Source organism: Dama dama, chromosome 13, assembly GCF_033118175.1.
Source record: "Dama dama isolate Ldn47 chromosome 13, ASM3311817v1, whole genome shotgun sequence".
Classification (NCBI taxonomy): Eukaryota; Metazoa; Chordata; class Mammalia; order Artiodactyla; family Cervidae; genus Dama; species Dama dama.
In genome coordinates, this window is record NC_083693.1 from 38,833,300 (window position 1) to 38,858,689 (window position 25,390).

At 52.8% G+C, this 25,390-nt stretch overlaps 1 protein-coding gene across 5 annotated transcripts; it reads right to left on the bottom strand.

Annotated features, from left to right (window-relative positions):
* Positions 1 to 4: 4 nt before the first annotated feature.
* Positions 5 to 21,999, bottom strand: CIB2 (calcium and integrin binding family member 2). Of its 5 annotated transcripts, XM_061158896.1 has the most exons (8): positions 21,862 to 21,998; positions 15,180 to 15,214; positions 11,814 to 11,886; positions 11,365 to 11,460; positions 7,092 to 7,203; positions 3,902 to 4,049; positions 1,140 to 1,335; positions 5 to 659 (listed from the first exon to the last, which is right to left on the bottom strand). In XM_061158896.1, coding segments are annotated over exons 4-8 (480 nt in total). In that variant the 5' UTR covers positions 11,367 to 11,460; positions 11,814 to 11,886; positions 15,180 to 15,214; positions 21,862 to 21,998; the 3' UTR covers positions 5 to 637. The 5 variants fall into 5 exon arrangements, with proteins under 5 accessions (XP_061014879.1, XP_061014881.1, XP_061014880.1 ...); XM_061158898.1 differs by lacking the exon at positions 11,365 to 11,460 and having other exon boundaries at positions 21,862 to 21,997; XM_061158897.1 differs by lacking the exons at positions 11,365 to 11,460; positions 11,814 to 11,886 and having other exon boundaries at positions 4,004 to 4,049; positions 21,862 to 21,999.
* Positions 22,000 to 25,390: the final 3,391 nt, after the last annotated feature.

The following is a 25,390-nucleotide window of genomic DNA, read 5'->3' on the forward strand; positions in this document are numbered from 1 at the left end:
GACACAGAGAACATGAAAGTGTTTTACTATCAGGAGTTCACAAATCTGTGGACAGCACACACCACTGAGGATTCCATGTCATCAGGGAGGGTGGATGGGATGGTGGTCAGGACGTGGACAGGGATGGGGACCAAGTCCTTGCACCCACGGTTCACACAGCTTCACATTGGGAAGGGCTGGGGTGAAGGAACAGATGGGCCCAGGGTGCAGCCCGGCTGTGAGTTCTAGAGAAAGATTGCATAGCTTGTTAAACCTTGTCCTATTTTTGTTTTTCCATTTGCCCTGGGCAACCAGGGTGCCTGCCCAGCACTTGGACAAGTCAGCACCCCAGCCCTGTTAGGGGTTCCTCCTCCCCTCCCACTGGGGCCATTTCTGATGGGGAGAGGACCGGGGAGTAGGGAAGGTGGGGGAACAGAGGGAGGGCCTGTGGAAGGCCCACAGGGGGACTGGGAAGGGCCCTGCTCCTCACATCCCCCCTTCCCTTGTTAAGGATTTTTTTTTTTTTTTTTTTTTGCTGAAAGGGCCAAAGAAGTGTTCGTGGGTGTAAACCCCAGAGGCCACAGCTCCGCTCCTGGGGAGCTTGGAGGTCATACTCGTGTGGGCACCGGGCTGGATGGTCGGCTTCTGGTCACTATCCTCAGATCCGGATGTGGAAAGTGCTGGAAAGAAGGAAAGAGCAAGAGGGGGTGAGCGGCTCTGGACTGGGTGGGTAAAGGTCCTCGCAGAAACCCAACCAGGCCCCGCGTCCAACCCCGGGCAGTTCCTCCGGGAGAACACAGAGTTCATGAATAATCCACACAAGGGAAGGAAGGCCTGGAGGACCAGCCATGCCTAAGCATCCAACCCCCACAAAACCAAAGGGCCCTCAGGTCTTATCTTTCCCCTCAGAGTCTGGCCCTGCTGGGGACAGGGGGCTCACCAGGCATACGCTGAGGGCAGCGGGGCCTGGAGTCTGACCTGCCTCCTGGGCCGCACGGGGCCTGCGGCGCCAACTGCTCTCAGGAGCAGCGAGGGTGCTGACTTTGGCAGCACATGTACTAAAAAAAAATAGGAGCAGCGAGGGCCCTAAGCCTCGTGGGGGCTTGACTGTGGCCCTCACTGAGGCCCACCCCACCCAAGCCAGCCACTTGGAGCCACACCTGAGGAAGTCCGGGGCCTTGGCAATCATGTCCTCAAAGTCCGCGAAGCCCAGCTTGCCATCACCGTCGAGATCAGCCTCCTCGATGACCTTGTCGCACACCAGCACCACCTCATCCTCGTCCAGCTCTGACTTGGTGAGCCGGGCCAGCGTCAGCTCCAGGTCCTCCTTGCAGATGAAGTTGTCTGTGTTGAAGTCTGCAGGGAGGGGGTGGGGACACTCAGGCCACTCTCCTCCAAGCTGCTCACACCAGACACCTCCCCATGCACTCTCTGGGGACACTGGATCCTGGTCCTCACAGCCAACTGGGACCAAGGTGGGGCTTACCCACAAGGCACCTCTGAACACCACATTCAACAAACCCACATTCACCATCTGCACAAACCCCCAGCACAACGACAAGCACAGACTTAGCCTGAGACACTTGGAATGTCCAAATCTGAGGCTTCCTGGGAACATAAGACCCAGGCCAAATGGCCCCCCTAGTTTTGCCCCACAGTGGACTCTGTGTTCCCTCTAGAGCTAAAGAAACCAAGGCCCAGACAGGTCAAATGACTGAATCAAGGTCAGATGTCTGCTTGGAGGGGAAGCTGGGATGGTGACCAGGGCCTGGTTGATGCTAAGACCCACATTTTCTAAACTGCACCACGTTGCCTCTGGCCCCTAGCCAGACAACGCAGTCAGGAGACTCAGAAAGCCCTCAGAGAAAGGCCCCATGCCTGGCTTTTGTGCACAAAGAGCAGGGAACGATTTGATTCTAATCCTTGGCAAAAGGCACTACCACTGCCCACAGCCCAGCAACATATTCAGAGGGCCGAGCCATGCAGGCTCAAAGAGCGGACTCGAACACCCTTCTGACTGCTTTTCAACCCAACTATCAACTCTTTCTTCGCCTGTGCTGTTTCTTCTACCTGGAGGGTACTTCCCATGTATCTGTGTAGCAGACTGCATCAAGTTTTAGCTCAAACGCCTCCTCCTGGTTGGTTGCGGGCTGGGGTAGGGGTAGGGGGGTGCTTCCTAGACATAAGGGCTCCTCTTGGCAAATGGCCAACCCCCTAGCATCAGTGGGAGTGACAAAGAGCACAACTGCTCATGTAAGCACTTCATGCTCCATCTCATTTAATTTTCACCACAAGCCTTTTCAGTGGGTACAATTAGAATCCCCACTATACAGATAAAGAAACAGGCTTGGAAAGGACAAATGACTTGAGGTCACATCCCTGCTCAGTGTTGGACCCCAGAGTCCAAGCTCCTGTCTGGCAACCTCCATGGTGCATCCCCACACTGGCCTATGAAGGCGCCCTGGGGCAGGCACAAGATAGGATACTTCTCTGCCCTCTGGTGGTGCCTCAGCTTTCTGGAGACCATTCCTGTAGGGTTGGCAAGATGGGGAACCCTGTGCCCATTCTATATGAGGAAACTAAGCCCAAGGGAGTGGAGTGGGTGATCCTTGCTAGAGGACAGGCCCCAGTTCCCCCCCAGCACCAAACCCCAGGTCCCCTTTCTCCATTCTACACCCCCATCCAGGGCGGCTGGGGAGCACTGGTTCTCCCTTCACCTGTCCCCATGCCTGCCTGGCTGTGTGCCCTGCATTTCCCCTCTCTGGCAGACGGCAGCCTCTCCCAGGAGCAATGTCCTGGGGTCTAGCATTAAGGGGACAATGGGTGGAATCTGAGAGGTTTTTTACTTGAATCTTGTGGGTGTAGTTTGTGGAGAGTAGACAAGCCTCTGCTGTGCAAATACAGTGTGGGTGCAGAGATGTATGTAGACGAAAGTTCCCTGAAATAAACAGGACAACTAGAAAATGAAAAAAAAGCCCAGTGGACCCCATTGCCTTGGGATCTCCTGGCTGACCAAAGATGCGGGTGACAGGAGGTTTGTCTGTGGCTCCTCTTTGCCAGGACGGGTTCCAACCCCTCCTTGGGCCTCAGAGTTGCCATGTGAGCACTGTCTGAGGGTTTGACACCAGTCCCAGTCCTCTGCCAGGCTCACCACATGTGAGCTCCTGCAGTGTGAAGGGCTCTCCTATGGCTGGAGCAGAAGCCAAGGGCTTCATGGGTGCTCGGCGCCCTCTGGTGGCCAGTGGGACAAGAGGTCCTGGGCTGGGCTGGGGTGAAATGAGGTCACCCTATCTCTGGCAGCAGTTGCTGGAGTCAGGTCCGGGGACCGAGGAGCCTACTTCTCAGCCCAGCCTCACCACCTGCAGAGGACTCCTCTCCAGAACCCTGGCCTCTGCCAGTCTAGCTCCTCCAGTTCACACCTCCAGGATGCTGAGACATCTTTCTAGAACACAGGGCTGCCTGGCCTCACCTGAAGCCCCAGAGTGACCCCCAAACTCCTTGGCTGGCTCCTCAAAAGCCCAGTCACAATGGCCTCTCCAGACTCACACCGTGCTCATCCCACCACGGTCATCTCCCCGTCAGCTCCCCAAGCCCTGTGCGGTGGGCTTCCCTGAGCTCCTTACAGGCGGCTCCCTCTCCCGGGTGTGTCTGCCCGCGCTCTCCTGTGAACAAACTCCAGGCCCTGCTGAGGTCGCCACCTGTGAACTCGCCTCATGCTAACTGCCCACTCTCCCTCCTCTGATCTCAGGACTCTGCAGGTGTCTCTCGGGTACGAGTTGTCCCTTCTGGCCACCGCGCTGGACAAGCACTCTTCAAAGTGTTCTTGGTGGTGTCCCCAGGGTGGGAACCAGCAATAACCAGCGGGCCTATGGAAAGCCACCATCACACACAGCTTCACACCCCTGCTCCAGGCCCGGGTTACCGTAGATCTTGAAGGCGTAGCTGGCCTTGAGCTCGCGGGGAGCCGACTCACAGAGCACAGAAAACATGTCAACAAAGTCATTGAAGGTGAGGTTCCCCTCACCATCCTCAGAGAAAGCCTCCACAATCCTTTCCTTGAAGGGATTCTCCTGAAGAAAACAACCACAGCAGTCACCATGGGTGCAGGTTCACTGGGAGGACCCTGGAGCCCATCTGTTATGCCTCTGTGACCTAACCCCTCTGGGCCTCAGTTTCACCATCTGTAAAATGGGAATAATAATCACACTTACTTAATTAGGTGGTGAGAGGGTCAAATGAGTTAAAAATAAGGTGTTGGTACAAGGCCTGGCACATTATGAGAAAAGCCAGGCTGGATGAGTTATAAGCTGGAATCAAGATAGGTGGAAAAAACAAAAACAACCTCAGATATGCAGATGACATACTAATGACAGAAAGCGAAGAGGAACTAAAGAGCCTCCTGATGAGGGTGAAGGAGGGGAGTGAAAGGCTAAATATTAAAAAAACTAAGATCATGGCATCTGGCCCCAATACTGCATGGCAATTAGAAGGGGGAAAGGTGGAAGTAGTGACAGATTTCCTCTTCTTGGGTTTCAAAATCACTGCAGATGGTAACTGCAGCCATGAAATCAGAAGACAATTGCTTCTTGGCAGGAAAATGATGACAAAGCTAGACAGTGTGTTGAAAAGCAGAGACATTACTCTGACAACAAAGGTCTGGATAGTCAAGGCTAAGGTCTTCCCAATTGTACTGTTGTGACAGCTGAACCGTAATGAAGGCAGAATGCCAAAGAATTGATGCCTTTGAACTGTGGTGCTGGAGAAGACTCCTGAAAGTCCCTTGGAAAGCAAGGAGATAAAAGCAATTAAGGGAGATCAATCCTGAATATTCACTGGAAGGACTGATGCTGAAGCTCCAATATTTTGGTCATCTGATGCAAACAGATGACTCATTAGAAAAATCCCTGATGCTGGGGAGGATTGAGGGCAGAAAGAGAAGAAGGTGTCAGGGGATGAGATGACTGGACAGCATCACCGATGCAATGAACATGAACTTGGGCCAACTCTGGGAGATGATGAGGGACAGGGAGGCCTGGCATGCTGCAGTCCATGGCATCACAACGAGTCAGACACAACTGGGCAACTGAACAATGGCAGCAACAAGACCCAGCTCTAGGGAGAGCTCTGCAAGTGTCACATTCTGTTATATTGTTCAGACGAGCAGGGGGAGCTCCGCAGAGCCCGGTGTGCCCACTGGAGGCATCGCCTCTTCCAGAACGAGCAGGGATTAGTCCCATGACCCAGGGAGTACATGGAGGCTCCTGCCTTGACATGCGAGACAATATTCCTGAGTCCAAACTCATACTGCTCACTGCACAAAAGGCCAGTATATCAACAGATGAGTTGCTGGGGCAAGGGCTAGCAACTTTATTCAGAAAAGCAGCAAACTGAGAAGATGGCACTCATGTCCCCAAGAACCATCTTGCCTGAGTTAGAATTCAGGCTCCTTCTACACTAAAGGGGGAGGGAGTAAAGTGAAACATTTCCTGGTTCCCATCAGCCTCCGGAGTGAGTGAAATGAAGTCGCTCAGTCGTGTCCAACTCTTTGCGACCCTGTGGACTGTAGCCTACCAGGCTCCTCTGTCTGTGGGATTTTCCAAGCAAGAGTACTGGAGTTGGTTGCCATTTCCTTCTCCAGGGGATCTTCCTGACCCAGGGATCAAATCCAGGTCTCCTGTATTGTAGGCAGACGCTTTACCGTCTGAGCCACTAGGAAAGTTCAGAGGGGAGGTATTAATTTCTTCCTCCCCGCAGTCATTCACAGGTGGGCCTGGTCAGGATGTTACCTGTGAGCTAAACAAAGATATTTTAGCTTAATGCTCACTACCTGGGAGGCAGGGTTCCCAGAGATGGGCCACTATGTATAATTTAAGCTTAGAGGCAATATCCCTTTAGTGATTAATTTGGAAGAGAATATAGAGGTTGTTCCCTACTACTACAGCTCTCAGCTCAGATCAAGATCATGGAGGCGGAAGTGGGGCTCCAGGGGTTGGATAACTGAGCCAGGATTAGAGAATCACTCAGATCCCAGGCCAGCAGTCACCCAACTCCTATGAATTTTCCTAGGCCAGCCCACAGGGAGGTGAGAACTTATATCAACGACTCCTTCCTCTGATCCCAGCTCACTCAGGGCCCATCTCTCCTGGAGTTCTCTACCGTAGCTGGGCCAGCACTGGGCCACTCCACTCTGTGCCCAGTCCAGCAGAGGGGGCTGAGAGACAACCCCATGGTTCCTCCCAAGTGCCTCCTACCCTCGAATGATCCTCTGAGCCTGGGCTCAAGCCCCAGCTCTAGGCCAGGCTGGCCGCTGGTCCAGGGCTGAGCCTGTGGCTTACTATCCCTCAGGACTGAGGTCACAGCCTGGATACAGGCCCCAGGTGGATGCTATGTGGACCCCAACTGCATACCCTGACCTCAGTGTCACACATATGAGACCTGGAGAGGGGCTATTTGCAAAGACCCATAGCAATGTGCTCTAAAAACCCAAAAGCTTTCTTACTGTCGAAGTGCAACTTCTGTGTATTATATTAATAAGTAAGGAACTCGGGAAATGAAACTCTTAGGTCAAGTATACAAACAGTTTGAGGACCAGCAGCATCAGCCTCACCTGGAAGCTTGTTAGAAAAACAGGTCCTTGAGCCCTATCCCAGACCTACTGAACCTGGATTGGCATTCTGACAAGATCTCAAGGTGATTCCTGTGCACGTTAAAAGTCTGAGACGGGATGCTATGGATGACTGTGCTGTGAGAGACTACAGACATGCGAGGAGGAGGCTGGAAAAAAATTACCATCAAAAGCAGACACACACAAGGTCTGCAAAGGACAGCAGCCGGGCCGCCTAACAAAGGGGTGAGCAGGTGAGTGCAGGCTAACAGCCTGCAGACCAGGGGGCAGCACTAGTCACAGCACCCTGACGGAGTCCCGCACACGTGACCCATTTACTCAGAGTGCAGATGAGGAAACTGAGGCACAGCGGGGGGTTCAACTCAGGTCTAGGTGGCTCCGCAGCACCACCATCTGGAGGCACACACTCCCCCAGCCCCCAGCCCCCCTGCCCAGCCTCCTCTGGTTCCTCCCAAGCTCTGCCTGGCAGCGGCGGCCGCTCGAGTACCCGGAGCTCCGGCATCTGGACGATGAGGCTCATGGGCACGTGGACAATGGGGCTCTTCCTGTAGTCCATCGGGACGAGGTTGGGGGCCAGCTCATAGAACCGTGCGTGGAGCCTGCAGGGGAAGCACAGAGAAGGGGCTGGAGGGGACGCAGGCCCCAGGGCCCTCAGAGGCCCAGTGCTGCCCTGCCTGCACCCTACCTCCCATGCTAGGGACCCACTGTGGCCAGGAGCCTGGGGAGACCATCTCCTCTGGCCACGGGGTATGGCATCTGTGAGGAAGGCAAGTTCTGCCCAGAAACCCTCACATCCCCAGAAGCCCCTGAGCCTGGACCACTCACAGCCTCTCTCCAGCTGGGAGCTGTTGGGATGGAGCCCACTGCCCTGGGCCTGGCCCTCCTCACTGACAGGTCGGGTCCCCAGCTCCCTCCCATCTGGCTGAGGAGTCCCTGGAACACAAGCCCACCTCCATGTTGCGTGGACCCTCAGGGTGCTGCCAGATGGGGGGATAAGTGTCAGGGGCATTGACTAGGGGGTCATGGTAGGTAACCTGCCCAAGGTGAGGCCAGGGCTGCAGGGGCCTGGATTGAAGGGGCCCATATCTCCTGGGGCCCATCTGCCCTGTTACCCCCAAAGCCAGAGCAACCCTGGTCTTCTTCTAAGCAGCCTGACCCAGTGACACACTTCTAGGCCCATCCTTAGCAGGCCCTTCAGCATAGCCACCCAGTCCCCCACCAGGTTCCACCCAACTCTTGTCGCCCGGCTGCCCAGCCCTCTCCATCAGAGCAGGTAACTGCCTGCCCAGCTCACATACCCGATGTCAGCTACTGGTTAGCAAGTGCTCACTCGGTGCCCAGCTCGGGAATAATCCTGTGTGCACTGCTCTACAGTAAGTCCCCAACACACGAACCTTCAAGTTGCGAACTTTTATAGACGCGAATGTGTGTTCCCACGTCCAATCACCTAAGTCAGTTCACGAGACTGCCGTATATTGTCACACACGTGCATCTCCTGCAAGTGGTTGTATGTTTGTGTCCTTTACTGTACAGTACCGTATAGAGTACACTAGCACAGAATCTATGTCAAGCTAGGTCTGCAAAAGGATGGACCTCACTGAACTCCTTGCTGTGCGACAAGACTCATTCTGATACTGATGAAGGCCTGATAGAATGGAGGCCCAAAGAGAGGGTGGAGAGAGACAAAAGGACAGAGAAACTGAAGAACCGGAGAGATTCATGACACAAGGAAATGGCAAGGGGATTTTCTTTATTTGAGGAGGCACTGTTGGCTGCTGAGGCACAGGACCCGATGTAGAAAGTACAGCAAGGTTGCGGCAGCTGTTCACAACGCAATCTGGTGCTACGGTGTCATGAGAAAAAAAGAGCTACTGCTCAGACATCACTGGATTGTTTTTCAAGAGGGTAGATAGAACCGAATCAGCTAGGAACAAAACCATCTGTGCCATCAGCGTCAGGCATGAGTGAGGCTGCAGTTTGCCCTCCACCTCCTATTGCTGACGACCCTTCAGCTCTGCCATCTCCCACCTCCTCTCTCCCCTCCGGTCAGTGACTCTTCTCACCTGTTCGCTTGATGTGTGTGAACTGTGCGTGCCCTGTGTGCCAGCTATTGTACCATGCTACTGTACTTTTCAAGGTGCTGTACTCTAAGGTTAAAAATGTCTTATTTTCTGTATGTATTATTTGTGTGAAAAGTATTATAAAGTTATTACAGTACAGTACTACATAGCCAATTGTTGGCTGGGTACCTTCTTTGCTCTCACTTTTGGCATCGAGGAAAAATCAGCCCTATTTTATACTGTCCCCAAACAAGGAACCAGGGCTCTGATCACCATTTATGTGTCTAGTATCATCTGCTTTTGAGGGGACCATCACATTTCCCATTTGACCCAGGCATTTAGGATGTGATGGGGTGTTTCTGGGGGTTGGCTTACACCTCCAGAATTACGTGGGGTGGCTGCAGCAGGAGTATGAAGTCAGACTGAGGCTGGAGCCCTGCCTAATCCTCTCATTAGCTGCGTGGTCTTGGGCAAGCGGGTTAACTCCCTGGAGAACAGATTTCCAAATCACTAAAATGGGGATTGTGCTACCCTTCTCACACCTGTGGGGATTAAAAAGGATGGTGTTAGTAAAACCACCTTGCCTCAACAGATAGCTATTAGCACACTGCCTGCCATGTCAGCAGCTACCTGGAAAGGGGGGATTTGGGACAAGGTCTCTGGGCACTGGTGGAGTTGAGGAGGTGTCTTCTGGGGTGAGAAGGCCAGCTTCTGCCCCAGGACATGGATCTGTTCTGATTCCATGACTAAAGTAATACTGGATTTTTTTTTAAAGAAAATTCAAGGAGAATTTGTAAAGATGAATCATTGCGGGAGAAACTCCAAAACTGTCACAGAACTGCATTCCTGTCACCTGTCCTCCCAATGAAGGGCACTACTGAATTCAAGATGTACATATCAGTTCCCTCCTAAGTCCCAGGAGTAGAAACGATAACCTATGCTTGATTTATGCAACTTGAGCTGGCCCAGAGTGTGAGGCAAAAAAGCAAAGGCCTCCCAGTTTGTTTTAGGAAGTTAATAATGCTGTATGACCCTTACACATACAGACGCAATAGTCTTATAAAATAACATCAGTAAATCAGGTCCAACAGCATTTGAAAGAATAGTACATTGGGACCAAGCAGGATCTATTCCAGGAATGCCAGGAAGGATCAATGTTTAGAAATCTGTGACTACAAATTGTATTAATAGGCAGCAAACAAATATTTCAATCAACTTGATGGCTGCATTTTTGATGAGATGACTGTATGGATGCAGACAAACATCTGAAGAGCATATACCACATGTTTACCCTGATGGGCCCTGTGAGGCAGGAGCAGAGTGATAAGAGGGAGGCCAGCTTTCACTTACCACTTTACCTACTTGTGAATTGCCTCAATTTTTAGAGTATTTATTAATAAAAAGTATTTTTAAGGTGCATATTAATTTTCATCAGTAAAAAAATTAAAATCCTTGGGACTTCCCTGCTAGTCCAGTAGATAGGGCTCAGTGCGTTTACTGCCAAGGACCCAGGTTCAATCCCTGGTCAGGGAACCAAGATCCTGCAAGCCACGTGGCATAACCAAAATAAAAACTTTAAAAATCTTAGTCAAACATAAACAAAAAGATACTCTCTATCTCAAATCAGCACCCAACATTATACTTAAATAACAAAGTCCTATAAACATTCCCATATAAATGGGGTTCCTAACCATCACCATTGGGGCCTCTCTGGTGGCTGAGCGGTAAAGAATCTACCTGCAATGCAGGAGACACAGGTTCAATCCTTGGGTCAGGAAGATCTCCTGGAGAAGGAAATGGCAACCCACTCCAGTATTCTTGCCTGGGAAATCTGACAGAGGAGCCTGGCGGGCTATAGTCCATGGGGTCGTGAAAGAGTCAGATGTGACTTAGCAACTAAACAACACCATCACCATTATATAACATTTCCCCCGGGGGTGCCAGTCAATGTAACTAGTCAGGAAAATAAAATAGTGTGCTTAAACTTTGGAGAGGAGGAGGCGCATTATTATTTGCTGGAAAACCAAGAATAACCAGTTTAAAAACTATTTGAATGAGAAACAGCTCAATAGCTCTTCTGTGTGATAGTTTTTCTATCAGTATTCACCTATTCAAAAATACTATATAAAAAAGGTCTGATTCACAATATAACCCCCCAAAAAACTCAAAACAACTACACAAAAATAATATGAAATGTGCACAAAGAAAACCATGGAACTTTACCAAAGGATGTAAAATAGGGAGTTAGATAACTTTCCTGATTGTAAAAAGGCTTATTACTATAAGGATGGCAATCTTCTCTTCATTTTCCTATAAAATGAATACAGTCTTAATTGAAATCTGCAAAATATTTGAGAACTTGTCAGCCTGATTCAAAAGTTTGTTCAGAAGAATAAACATAGGAGAGTTGTGGGGAGACCATGAAGAAAGAGTAATTTGGCAGATGTTTGCCCCATTGGATGTGAAAACTGTTTAAAGCTACAATAAATAAAACTGTATGGAACAGACACTGGTATAGAAGAGGCAACCCAAATACAGTATAAATGAGATTAGTCCATGACAAACAGCATTTGAAATTAGTGAGGAGAAGATGAATTCCTCTGGAAGTCACAGATGGGTTGGTGGTCCACACTCATAACTAGCTTTCATGTAAAATAATGGTTTAAAATTTAGTTGATAACACTTACAAATTAAACTTACATGACAAACCTTGATTCCCTGATCACACTGAGGCTTGATTTCCCCAAGGTCACAACCAGTTGGGGCTTAGGAAGAGCTTTTCTGCAGATCCTGGTCCTAAAACATTCCCAGCAGAGTACACAGGTTCATTTCATTGCAGTGCATGTTGGCCCAGGCAGGCAGCAAAGTTTGAGACCCTTGGGATATTCAATAAATGATTTGGGGACAGAAGACAAGACAGACGTAACAGCCAGTGTGACTGAGGAAGCAGGGAAATGGGAACTCAGGCGTGGCTGCTACTGAGCAATTAGAAATAAAAATCAAAAGCCTGAAAAATGTTCACATCTTTTGATCCAGAAATCTGTTAGAAATGTACCCTAGGGAAATAATCCCAGCGGTGTGGGTTGTATGTTAAGGTGTCCCAAGAATGTGCCCTACAGTGCTAATCATAACAGTGAAACTTTGCAAACCTGTATGTCCAACTAAATGAACTGAAGAGGTGGTGAGATCATTTTTTAAATCTTATCTATCTTCACAAGTCTCCTAAAAGGAAAAGAAATTTAAAGCGGATTACAGAACAACCTGATCAAAATTTCCAATAAACACACACACAAAGGGAAACTACTTGTACACTATGTACCTAAAGGTCAAATATATCAAAATGGTAAGAGCTGTTATTCCTGGGTGTCAGGATTGCAGATAATCTTTTGTTCTCTCTTGATCAGCTTTATTTTCTAATTTTCTACCGTCATCACATAGCACAGGTGCAATAAAAATTAAAAGTAACTGAAACAAATCATGCAGAGTTTTTAAATGGTTGAGAAAATAAAACAGAGGATAAAGTAACCATAGGCAAGCACCCCAGGTGCCAGCTGGGTCTCTGTGCTCAGGAGCACCGGCGACCTGGAGGCTGGGGGGGACCACCTACGGCGAACAAGGTGGCTGAAGGTGGGGCTGCCCACTCAGGCTCAGCATCGGGGTGGAGGAGCTGTGCCCTGGGGAGCAACTGGATCCACCCTGGGGTGGGGGAGTTGTGCATGTGAGTAGGGAGGAGTGGGGGAGGGGAGAATTCCCTGATGGGTATCTGAGACTCGGTATCACTGACCCGAGGCTGCCAGAGAGCTTGGTCCCAAGCTGCAAAGAAGAACCTGCTGCTCACGTTTCCTCCTTGCCATCTGGTCGCTACTCAGGGTGCAGCTCACCCAGAAACCCATCCAGGTGGGGGTGGGAATATAGCGCTGGAAGGCCCCTGGGAGGAGGGCCCTGGGCCTCGCTCTGTCGCTGGCCTGGCTTGGTGTTGCTGGCCAGGGTCTCGCTCCGTGTTCCCTGGACCTGAAATGTGAACAGTGTGCCTGGCAGGGGTGGTCAGTCACACCAGCTCTTGCCGGGGCTCAGAGAGAAGGCTGGAGAAAAGCCAGGAGACTGAAACTGGAATTGAGCCACTGTGGCCACGCCTGGACACATAATCCCACACGCTGCCCGGCCTTACTGCCATTCCTGAGGGTGGACAGGTGGGTGACAAAACTCCAAGCAGCCTGTGTTATGCTGAATGATGCTGTCACCCCTGCCCTCCCAGACACTGGGGCCCATGGACAAACAGCACCGGGGGCACTCTCATCCCCACGCCACAGAGGTGGCAACTGAGACATGGCAGGTGCCACACAGTGGGACCAGATCACAGGGTTCCTGCTCCCAGGGCTTCACCCCTCCTCCACCCCACTCGACCAAACTCTGCAGAAAAAGCACCAGGTCTGGTCCCCCATAAGTGCTAACACAGAGGTGAGGCCGGAAGGAACCAGAGACAGAGCAGGCAGCGGGGGACTCAGCGAGGGTGTCCAGGTACCAGAAAGGGTCCTTTCCCCACCTGATGGACCCAGGCCTGGGTTGAACTGCAGAGGCTGGTACAGAAGGATGCAGAGCTGGGTGGGCCAGGGCTGTGGGGAGCCAGGAGATCTCCTACCCCTGCTCAGACCACCTACCTGCTTGAGATTGACCATCTGCCAATAGAGCAGGGTCCCCCCCACAAGAGCCGATCAGGTTGAATCCAATTCTTGGCCTGGCCTGTGAACCACCCTCTTGCCCCGGGCAACCCTGCTACTCGGTGAGACCGCTGTGGATGGGGAAGGTAGAAGCAGGTCTGTGCCCCCGAGCCCACTGCTCCTAGCCTGGAATGTTCTCCCCTTGGCCAACCCTACCTATCCTTCATCCACACAATCTTCAAGTGCTTCCTGGTGCTGTGCCCAATGCCAGGTGTGAGAAGCCTGCATCCTGAATGACTGCAAGTACGGGGGGAACTGGGACCGGAGCCATGAGCCCACAGAGCCCCCTAAGAGGCTTGCAAAAGCAGTTGGGGGAAGGTAGCTGGGAGCTCACAGAGCAGATGACTCTGGAGTGAGTCTTGAAGGATGTGCAGGAACACAGCGGGGCAGCCTGTGCAAAGGCCTAGGGACAAGCTTTTATTGCCCGAACAAAAATGGTGGTGGGCCTCACAGGACGAGCAACCTGGGCCTGGCATCTACAGAGGTGAGGGGTGAGGATGGTGGGAGCTCCATGCAACAGAGGATTAATGTGGTGAGGCTTAAATGGGGATCTGTGTCAAGAACTCTCAAAGGTAAGAGGTGCCACTGGAAGGGCTAGGGTGACCACTGTGTTGTTCTGAGAACCATCTGTCCGGATGGGAACCCCAACCCACACATCACTTAAGCTACAGACCAAATTTCATTATCAAAACACACACCCTGGCATTCCTCCTCTCAGCCATGCTATGAGGAGAGGTATCATTAACCCCATTTTATAGAAGAATCAGAGGCTCAGCAAGGCTCCAAGCTTGTCTGAGGCCAGAGCTGCGAAGTGGAGCCCAGGTTTTCGCTGATGCCAAGGCCTGCAGGCTTTGCCCCTGACCCTGTCTCTCCAAGGTGGTAGGAGTGGGTGTCCCCACCTACCCAGGGGACAAGCTGGAAAAGCAGCCTGGGCAAAGGAAGGAACGAGAGACACTGTCTGAGCAGAGTGGTCATGGCAATGACAGACCACATCTCCCTCAGGTACTATAACAGGATCGAGCCCCAGCCTGCCCATCGACCTCCAGGGAAAGCGGTCCTGAGACCATGCTGGCTTACAGTGCCACCTAACACTCCAGGCAGGGGGGCCTGGTAAGGCCTGTGGGACCAGGTTTCCTGGCATTCTATGAGTCCTGCCCTCCATCTGGTCCTGGAGCTCTGAGGCTGCCAACAACCTTCATCTCTCCTGTCTAGGCCCAACCCACCCCCAAAGAAAGGGACTGTCCTGGAAAGAGACTCTCAGTTGTCAGCTCAAGGGCAGTGAGGGCATCCTGCCATGCCCCTGACTTCTGGACCTCCCAGGGAAGGAAGGACATCAGAGCCTGAGCACAGGGGCTCTTAGGAAGCCCCGTCTAATGACAGGGACCTCCTAGTCAGGTAGGTCTCAGGGGGCAGTGAAATAGCAAGGAGCCTGGAGTTAGAGGCCAGGTCTTCAGTCCCTGGCTGGGAGACTTTAGCCAAGCTGCTCAGCCCCATCTGTAAAGTGAGGATAAAAGGATTCTCCTGTTACAAGGGCACAGTGAGGATTAAGTGAACATGTTCCTGAAACCGCCCACCATAGAGCCTGGCACGCACTCAGTAGACGTTCCATTCCTGGCAGAAGGATGTGGACCAGTTCCTGAGTTCACACAGCAGCCCACACGAGGCTGCTGCTGGAGGCAGAAAAGCTCATCCCCAGCTTGGACGGACCCTGCACAGCCCCCCACACCCCCCACCCTCAGGGTGGCCGGCCCCACCCCTGCCCCTGCCCCCAGAGGGGTGAACAAGAGCCACACTTACTTGAGGATGTCCTTCTTATTGAAGAAGGTGCAGTCCTGTGGAAGGAAAACACACATACAGTCGGCTGTATGGGCCCCGGGCTCCTTCCTTCCTCGCTCAGAGCCGCACCGGCACAGCCACCAGCCCTGCTGCCCCAGCCCATGGAGGGGAGCAGTCTAGTGGGGCCAGAAACCGCCTCCTGAAGCTTCTGACCTGAGCCAGGGAGTTGAGCGCATGCCGTTGCGGGGCTGGGAGGCACACATTGGGGTAGGGCATTTGGGGGGCCGATGGAGAGTTCTGAGGTGGATGCCATTGATTTGAGGGGCCGGGGGATATCCTGCGGGAGAGGAGAATGGCCGGGAGATGCTCAGGAGACAAAACAGGAGTGAGGACTGCCACGGCATCCCACTGCCCAGCTGCAGGGGCCACATCCACGCGGCAGCCCCTGAAGATGGTGCCTTGAGGAGCAGTGGGTGGTGTGTGTCCTGAGGGGCCGCGGGCAGTAGCTCCCTGCTCAGAGGCTGAGAGTTCCAGGCACAAAGACTGGGCAAGCCCCAGCATCTACCTGCGTCTGTAGCCACAGGCACAGCTGAGGCTACAGAAGGCAGTGGAGAGGCTGGCGTGTGGGGGAGGAGGGCAGGGAGGAGCTGGGAGCATCTGGACGGAGGCTGGGGTGGAGGTTTCCCCAGGTAGGCATGACTCAGGGTGGGGGCAGGACTAGGTCCAGAGGTCACGCAGATTTTAAACTCTTCTTGGGGGTCCTGCCTTTGTCTGGATAACCTGATCCCACAGTCACGCCCCTGTCCACAGCCCAGCCTGCCTGGTGATGACAGCTACTACGCCAGCCTGGTGGGAAGTATGGAGGGGAAAAGCACCAGCACTTCGTAAAACACCCAACCATGAAGGGCTTTTGTGCTTATCCTCTGCCGTCTGGCTCCTCCGCCTTGACCTGTTGTTGGAGCGTGAGGGAGCCCAGAGCCGGCGGGGCCTCCCGGGTAAGCTGACCACAGCTGGCTCTGACGAGGGGCTAACGGCCACAGCCCAGGCGTGCAGACAGCCGGGCTTGCACTGGGAGAAACCTGGAGCCCTGGGCCCTGGGGCAACTGTACAGCTCATTGAGAAGGACCCAAGGAAGCAGGCCCACATCCTCCAAGGAAGGAGGCACATCTAGGGTTTCCAGTGGGCGCCTGAAGGAGCCAAAAAGGGAGGGTTGGTGGTAATTTCCAGGCCCCACATGTCTGTCCTGAGCTCACTGCTGCTCTGCAGGAGTTACACTGAGGACCCTCATGCTGCCTGGCCCTTCTGAGAAACACAGGAGCTTCTGCTGGGGAGGTAAGGCTTTGCTTTCAGCGATAGCTCCTCTGTAGGGTCTAGAAGAGGCTCAGGCTGGGGCGGCAATGCCCCCTCCGCACCCCACAGGGGCAGAGAATTCCCTGCCCCACAGGCCTAAGACTCAGACAGGATGAAAACCGTGTGGGCTGATTTCTCAGGAGACCCCAGAAACCTGAAACAGGCAGCAAAGGCCACCCAGCTGGGTCTTCCAAGTACAGACTTCTCTCAGCCCCACGGCTGCTTCTATGGCCTGAAGCTGCCCAGTGAGAAGGGTCAAGGTGCTTCCAATCAGCATGGTGGGGATGTCATGGATGAATGTGGAAGAGGTCCCGGTTCTGTTCTCTCTTCCCCTGCCTATCCTCTTCCCCCTCCCTTCCCCTCTCTTTTCTCCTCTCTCCGATCCCCTGGGTTGCAAAGGAAGTATCTGCGTCTCGATGTGTGAGTTTTATTGGCAACAGATGGGAAAGCTTCTCACATGACCCTAGTCCCTTATTGCAACTACTTCCATCTGTCCACATCAATGGTCCTCAAGATGTGGTTCCTGGACCAGCCACATCACCATCACCTGGGGACTTAGTGGAAATTTATATTCTTGGGCTTCTCTCCAGACCTACAGTCAGCAACTTTGGGAGGGTGGGGCCCAAAAATCTGCATTTAGAAAAGTTTCTTCTCATGATGCTGATGCTTGCTAAAGTGTGAGGGCCTCTGCTCTAGACCAGAATCACTTGGGGACTGCTTAACTCCCTGCGTCCTCTCCCATCACCACCAACAGACCCCAGATCAATTATGACAGAGTCCCTGAGGGTGGATCTGGGCACCAGCGGTTTTCAAAGTCATCAGGTGACTGCAACGTGCAGCTGAGAACCACACCACAACCAGTCCGTGATTATCACGGGCTGGTCAGTAGGCACTCTGAATATCCAGTCTTGTTTAGTTCTCATCACTAGCATACATGGGGTGGGGAGTGAGGCATTACCTCCCCATTTTGTAGATGGGAAAACTGAGGTTCAGCAAAGTTGAAGAGCTTGCCCGAAGTCGCACACACAGACCAGAGGGCTGGGCTGGAACTCAGGCATATGTGCTTCTTGACCACTGCCCGCTGACAGGAAACAGAACCGCAGTCCACTCAGGGCAGTCCGACACCCACCACTCCATCTCCTGCTTCCGCTGTTTATTCCCATATGATACACGGTGTGTGCGCAATACAGACTGGGGGGATGAATGACCAGAGTTTTCCACATAAACCTTCCTTCCACAGCAGTTATATTAGCAATTCGCTGGCTAGGGAATATCTCACTGAAGGCATTGGCCCTCCTTCACCTAACCTTTCTCCTCTCTCTGAACATTTAGACACAGCCATTTCTAGGTTTTTAACATTACCAATAAAGCTGCCATGAACCTGTTCACTGAGTGATGTTTTGCTTTTTCGTCTGTTGACTTACTTCCCTGGAACTCATCCCAGGGAGGCAGCTCATGGAGGAGGAACATGGCAGGTGCCTTAAAAGCTTCTCAGGGCTCTGAGCATTCTGGCAGCGGAAAAGGGTTAATAGTCAGATCCAACTTCTCATCTTGCTTTGGATCCTTAGGCAAATCAGTCTCCTTTTGGAACCTCAGTGTCTGCGTCTGTAAAATGGGATACTGACTCTCTGAAAGGGCCAGTGAGAGAAGCAAATAAGCTAAGGTGCAGGACACAGGCCACAGTTTATGGGGCTTCCCTCCCCATTTTGGACACTCCATCCAGCGTCCCATGTCCCAAAGGCATCCTTTCAGAGCTCTGTGTCTGTTCTCATCCTGAAGGAAAAACACAAACCCTGCCCACCTTCATCTGCTCAGCTACCCAAGGAGTTAGAGCCCCAGGTCTGCAGGAACTCTTCCTCATACTCCGTGAGAACAAATGTCACTGCTTGGCCCCTGCCAGTTCACAGGGATAGGTCTTCAGGGAAGAGTTCCAGCTCAGGTTAGGGTCACAAAGGGTAGGAGTGAGGGATGGAGGGGGCCTAATTCGGCGAGGTGGGCCCTCAGAACTCTGGCAGCAGAAGACAGGGCAGGCTGGGTTTTTATAGTAGAAGGGCAAATGTTACTGCAGTTAAGGCTGGAGTTCCTCCTCCAAGCATATGTTCATGCTGCTCTCCTATCTGGAGTGCCTTCCCCACCTTGTCCAGCTTGCCCAAATCCTTTCCATGTTCCAAAGCTCAACTCAGGAGTGCTTTGCCCAGGTAGCCTCCCTGCTGTGGTCCCGAGCCAAGCCACAGCCAGCCCCAGCTTGCAGTGGGTTCTCCACAGGGCTCTGCCATCGTAAGCCTGGGCAACGCCCAGCCGACCACCACTCAGCTCAGCTGATCCCCACAAGAACCCTTGACACGAGCACTGCAGAGCTGGTATCATTCCCATTTGAGAGCTGCAGACACGGTGCCCCAGAAGAGGACAGTGGCTTACTAAAGTGGACAGAACTACAGCCCCTCCATGACTTCAAGCCAGGATCTCAGAATCCCTGGAGTTCCTTCCCTTCCTTAGAGCTGTGCTTTAGCAAGTTTTCATCCTTCCATCCATTCATTCAATGCTCTCCACAGCCTTTTCTGTGCCTGAGCGGGGGACACACAGGAAACGGGATGGAGAGTGAACACTGATGACTGGGTATAAACCATTCTGTGGCCACAAGAAGGACTGGGGGGAAGGCATCAGGGAGCCTGTCTCCCAAGGGCGAGGCCTGGCATGGACAGAAAGATGGGCCAGACTGGGCTGGTGAAGAAGTGAGGGGACGGCGCCAGGAGAACACGGCCAGAGGTAAGGCCATGCTTGGCTAGAAGCCCTTGGGTGTGCCTGGAGCTTGGGGTGCCAGGGGAGGGGTGAAGAATGAGGCTGGGGGCTGGCTGACCCCAGACTAGGCCGGGGTGAGCTCTGCTCTGCACTCTGCTTAGGCTATCATCCCAAGACGCTGTGAAATTCCAGGGGGAGGAGAGGGTCACACCCATGTTTTAGGAAGATCCAGCACATCCTTGACCCTGCACTTCTGCTCCAGGCATGCAGACCGAGAGATGGACAGCTCCCTAGGGCCTCCCACAGCAGCAGAAGGTTGGATAATTTGCATACAGTGCAACTCTGGGCCCAGGAATTCTTTTTTAAAGAAAAACTTGCTTTACAATGGGGATGCATGCTGTGTCTGCTGAAAGAAAATGAGGAGGGAAGGGAATGGAGTAAGGAACTGAGGGATTGTGGTAGCAGCATGTGGATGGAAATTACATCTTCAGTTCACCTGAGATTGAGAGGCCTGGCCCCTTTCCGGCTGTAGAGATGGAGGAGGGGATCCCCAGGTGAGCCCCCAAAGAGGCTGAGTCACAGGACTTGTTCTTGACTGAAAACATGGGCCACAGCAGAGCAAAGTGTCAGACCAGCTGGAGGAGCAGTGGCGGGTCCTGGGGAAGGCAGTGGGCCCTTGGCAGTTTGAGGGGTCGGTGGAGAGGGTGGGGGGGTGGGTTGGATCTGGAAGGTGGAGAGGTGGTCTGGGGAGACACCTGAACTCTGGGGATCTGGACTGGGGAAGAGGGCAGGAAACACTGGGGATCAGTTGAGGGAGGTGTGGCTGTTACTCGGGGTCACCCCCAGCCAGCCCTGGCTGGCCCTGGCCGGCTGGAGAGTCTCAGAAAGGGAGACGCGGGGCTCTCTGGTTTCACAGCTCTCACTTTTCCCACCAAGCTCAGCCTCTGGCAAAGGATCAGAACCCAGCACTGGGCCTGACTCTGAAGGGTAACTCAACGCCAGGCTGGACTGAGTGGGAACCACTCCCCACCCCTGTGAGGGGACTCTTCTGAGCATGGTCTACCTGCTTGCTTGGCCCCACCTGCAGGTCTTTACCCAAGCGGTCCCCTTGGCCTGGAAGGCCTCTTCCGGGACCCTGATGAGCAAAATCCTACCGATCTTTCAAGGGTCTGTGCAAGTGCTGTCTTATTTCCAGACCCACCATTCAAAGCAAAGCTGCCCTTCCCTCCAGGTCTCCCACTGCCCCCTAGAGCCCTCCCCTAGAGCACACTCATCGCCTGCCTCTCTCTGGAGGTGAGGGTCTGTTTCTGCAGACAGCGAGGGTCTTAAGGACAAAGAGTACACACAGCCCCCAGCCCCAACAAAAGGATTGAGCCTTGAATTCACCAGTCAAATGGATGCATAGAGAGCATCCATTACAGCACTGAATACACCAAAGGCACTCCACCGATGTGGCACCCCCCATTCCTTCTCAGGGCCTCATGTGGAGCTGAGAAAGTACTGTTATTGACAATCAGCGCTTGCAGGAGCAAAAGGGGTGCCCACATCAGAGGACCCATACTTCAAGCTTGATTCTGAATTGTTCACGAACGCAAGGGGCAGCCATGGAGAGACCCTGATGATGTTCATCTCACCCAGGCATGGTCCACACAGGCCACAATACTGTCTAGACCTCTCTGGCTGGCAGAGCCTGGAAAGAAACATCAGAGTTGGGCCTGGGAGGATAAGCGAGATCCTTTGAAGACTGAGGAGCAGCATCCCTCAGAGAATGGGCAAAAAGAGTGAGGAAAGAGCCCGGTGTGTCAAGGGAAGGAGGATAGTTCTGCAGGGGCTGCAGCGCACGGGGCAGGAAAGGAGCCTCGGCAGGCTGGCCAGGGCTCTGGGCAAGTCAGGAGTTCAGGCTCCATCCTGCAACCACAGTAAAGTTTGCACATGGGTGGGAGGGTAGTGGGATCTGATCTGGACAGCTCCCTAACATTGGAAGCAGGGGGACCTAGGAGGATCTAAAGGGGTGGTTGCTGGGGCCTAAGGGAGCTTGGAGAAGTGACCATATAAGACTGGTACCTGGCTTGCCTTCTTGCACCAATTACTTCCATGCTGGGGCCAGAGGGAAAGACCCCAATGGGTAACAAGACATCCCCAACCCAGAATCGCATTTGGGGACTGACGTGCTTCACTTCCAACCCAGCTCATTTTTGCTGTACAGACTCACTCCCCTCGGCGGCTTCCCGGGTTTTGAGGGGTGGGAGAGTCCTCTCCCCAGCCCACGTTTTAGGACTCCATCTCAGCGCCAGTGTGGGCTCTGGGATGAGTGGTCGGGTAGGGGTTTGGGTCCAGGTTGGGGCCAAGAGCAAGAAGTCTGAATGAGAGAGAGAGGAAAGGGGAGCAGAAAGAGACACGCCTGCGAGAATCTTCTAACTGGAAAGCTCTCTCATTCCTCTGGTGGGGAAACTGAGGTTTGAAGTCACCGGCCCAAGGTCACGCGTCGAGCTGAAGGCAGAAGCAAGGTTTGAACCTGGTGAACCGGCTCTCGGGAGGCCTCGGCAAGCGACGGGAAAAAGCAAGGAGGGAGACGAAGGACGCCGCTTCGGGATCCGGGGGTGGCCGGACTCACCTGGTAGTTGTCCAGCTGCTCTTCCGTGAAGATGGTCTGCTTGTTCCCCATGGTGGCCGCGGCGCCGTCGCTCGCCCGCCCGGGCGCCGCCTCCCATCCGCGGCCGCCGGAGCCCCGCGGCGGGCAGCTTCCGACGGCCGCCGGACCCGCCGCCCCGCCCCGCCGCGCCGCGCCCCGCAGCCCACCGGAGGGGGCGGGGCGGGGGCCTGGAAGGCGGGGAAGCGGACCCGGAGCGCGGCGACTCCGCCCCGCGGCCGGGAGAGGGCGGGCGCCGGGCTCCCGGCTGCCGCGCGCCCCGGGTCCGCCAGGGGGCGGCCTGGCCTCGGGAGGCGCTGCCCAGCCCGTCTGGCGCCCGCGCCCGCGCCGGCTGGGCGGACCCGGGAACTTCCGGCCGCCGGGAGGCCAGGGGGCGCGGGGCTGAGGGTTCCGGGCCTGGACCGATCCATTTGAGGGGTGCAGTGGGGGCAAGTGGGTGATCTTGGCGCCCCTGCAGCTGGGGCGCAGGGCGTCAGCGCGGAGCAGGGGGAGAGCCCTGGACTGTGAGTGTGTGGATGCAGCCAGGGCCCAGTTTTGCCAGCGTCTCACAGCCTGACCTTGGGATCAGCCCCTCCGCGGAAAAGGAGGGAGTCTATCGAGATGAACTCTAAGGTCCCTCCTGGCCTGATCTGGCCTTTGACCACGGCCCGGGCAGAGTATCTCAGGCCTTCTGGGTCCCTTAGGGAGGAGGACGGGATTTGCTTGTCTTTCTTTGAGCCTTTCGATCCAAACGTGGGACTTGAGGAGGTTTAAAAGACTGGGTGCAGAGACTTATTGTGACAAAGGGCAGGGCGTCTCCTGGGGCTTTTAAAGAAATGCCATCCACTGCAGCAAATGGAGCCACCACTGACTAGGTACCTTTTACGAGTCCAGCTCACACATTGGTTATTTCTAATCCCAGGATAGCTGATTCAGTAGGTATTATCTCCATTTTACAGGTGAGGAAACTGAGGCTGAGAATCGTTCAGTAACTTGCCCAGGGTTCCACGGCTGGGAGGTAGCACAACCTGAGCTAAACTCCAGCACTGGCTCAGCCCACACCTGGACTTTGATGAGAAGGCCAGGACTTCATGCTTTAAGATAGGTGGTTTGTTTCTTTAACCACTGAGAGCAGCGCATCAGAACCACTTGGGAGGTTCCACCCCCAGAGTGTCTTGATTTAGTTCTCCAGGGGTGAAGAAGGTGGGCGGACAACCAGTTCCCAGGTGATGCTATTGCTGCTGGCCCTGGCTTTGAGTTTTGCTAAGGCTGAAGGTCGGGGTTCAAATAGGAGCAGGGATCTAAGTTTGGCAGATGACCCCTGGTATTTCTACATTTTCCTTTTGTATCTGAGGTTCCTGGTTGGGGTTTTCTGACACTATTTTGCTACCCTCTGGTGAAAGTAGCAGCCATCAGCTAAACAGACAAGCCTCCCTGTTGATAGGGTAAAAGTCATCAGAGGCATAATCAATTGCTATCAGATGGGCAGGAAACAATTCAGAAGCCCAGGGGATGGCTGAGCAGCCTTCGGAGACCGCCTCACCATCCTTCATTTATATTAGACATTTATAGTGGACAGCTGTGGGAAAGAAGGCCATATCTGTGACCAGAGATTCAGAGAATGTGGAACTTTAGAGCAGAGACAGGCCTTTATAAGATTCCTTCCATCTGTAATTCCTCTTTCTCCCACATTAGCGTTGAGGAAACGGAAACCTTTTCTGAACCACACAATCACTATTAACAAGCATCTTAGATTCCCCCTTGCCCACGAAGAGGCCAGAATTCTGTGTGCTCACATCCTGCTCTGATATATTCTTTTACAGTTGTGAACATGCTACTTATTTGCATGCCAAGTATTCCTGGCAGAAAAGCCAGAACTTCTACAAAGAGGACTGTGTTTTCAGTTCTGGGAGTCCCTCCTCTCACAGGTGATAAATAGAAGCAAGCAACCTGAGGAGAATAGTCTATTGCCATTTAAGATAGGTGGTTTGTTTCTTTAACCACTGAGAGCAGCGCTCTTGCCATTGCCCTAAAAGAAGCCCTCTCTCTTGAACTATTGCAACAATGCTGTGAGGAGGGGCATGGCATATAATTTCCTAGTTACAGATGAGAAACCCAAGGCTCAGTGAGGCAAAGTGACTGGCCCAGTGCCACTCAGCTGGGAAGGGGCAAGGCAGGACTCTCACCTCCTTCTCTGATTCCATATCGTGCTTCTGCTGCTTCCAGCTCTTGGGTGTGGTCCCTGGAAAAAAACATACTTGAGGGGAGGGTAGATGGAAGGAGCAGAACTGATTACCTACTCTGCATCTAGGATTGTGTTGGATACTTTACTGAATAGCATTATTTCATGAACACCTCTTTTTTTTTTTTCATTTGTTTTTATTAGTTGGAGGCTAATTACTTCACAACATTGCAGTGGGTTTTGTCATCATGAACACCTCTTAAGTCTACAGAGTTTGATGTTATTATCCCATTTCACAGATGAAGAAATAATCTCAGAAAAGGTGACTTGCCCAAGGTCACGCAGCTGGTGATGGGTGGATTTAAATCTGGATTCTGGCTGTCTTGATCACACTGTCTAGGGGCAGGGGAACATGTGCTTACTGCAGTTTAAAGGGGGCCAAGTCCTAGGCAATTGCAGTTTTTGTAAATGATGTAACATCAGAAGGTAGCTACAAGGAGTAGTTTAGGGGTTCTTGGCACTTTGTAGAATTTGGAAGGAAAACAGGAGGGATAAATGCTACAAAATGCCCAAGGAGTAATTAGACAGGAGTTAAAAGTCTGAGTAAATACAAGAAAACATGGATTTCTTTCCTTTTTTCCAAGGTCCTTCCATTGACTAGCTATTCTCTGTGCTGAAATGTCCTTGATCTGCAGGTTGTTAATCTATTAATAGGACTTAGAATCTAAGTGGATCTCTATGGCAGAGATGAGGTGCTCTGGGCAAGAATATCTCCTACAGTAAATCATTCTCTACAGTAAATCTTCCCATGAGCCCAGTGAGTCACTCTCTTCTACACTCAAATCTTTTGCTAACCTACCTCTAAATTTTTATCAGCTTCAGGCCAACTACTAGTAACCTCTAACTATCTTGGCTCATCTGAGTCCTTTCTATCTTAGGGATAATTTAAACCTCATTCCTCCTGGAATCTTATCTTTGTTTAGAGAGCACTTACCTTGCCCTTCCCGTGACATAGCTGCTGTTTATATTCCGTGAGCTGTTACTTGGTCGATCTCATCTCTTACGCACACAGATGCCTCACAATCCTTTTAAATCTGACTGGTGGCTCAGAGGTTAAAGCGTCTGCTTCCAATGTGGGAAACGCGGGTTCGATCCCTGTGTCAGGAAGACCGCCTGGAGAAGGAAATGGCAACCCACTCCAGTATTCTTGCCTGAAGAATCCCATGGACGGAGGAGCTTGGTAGGCTACAGTCCACGGGGTCGCAAAGAGTCGGACATGACTGAGCGACTTGACTTCACTTCATATTCTAGCAGTGAACAGGGTGTCTTGTA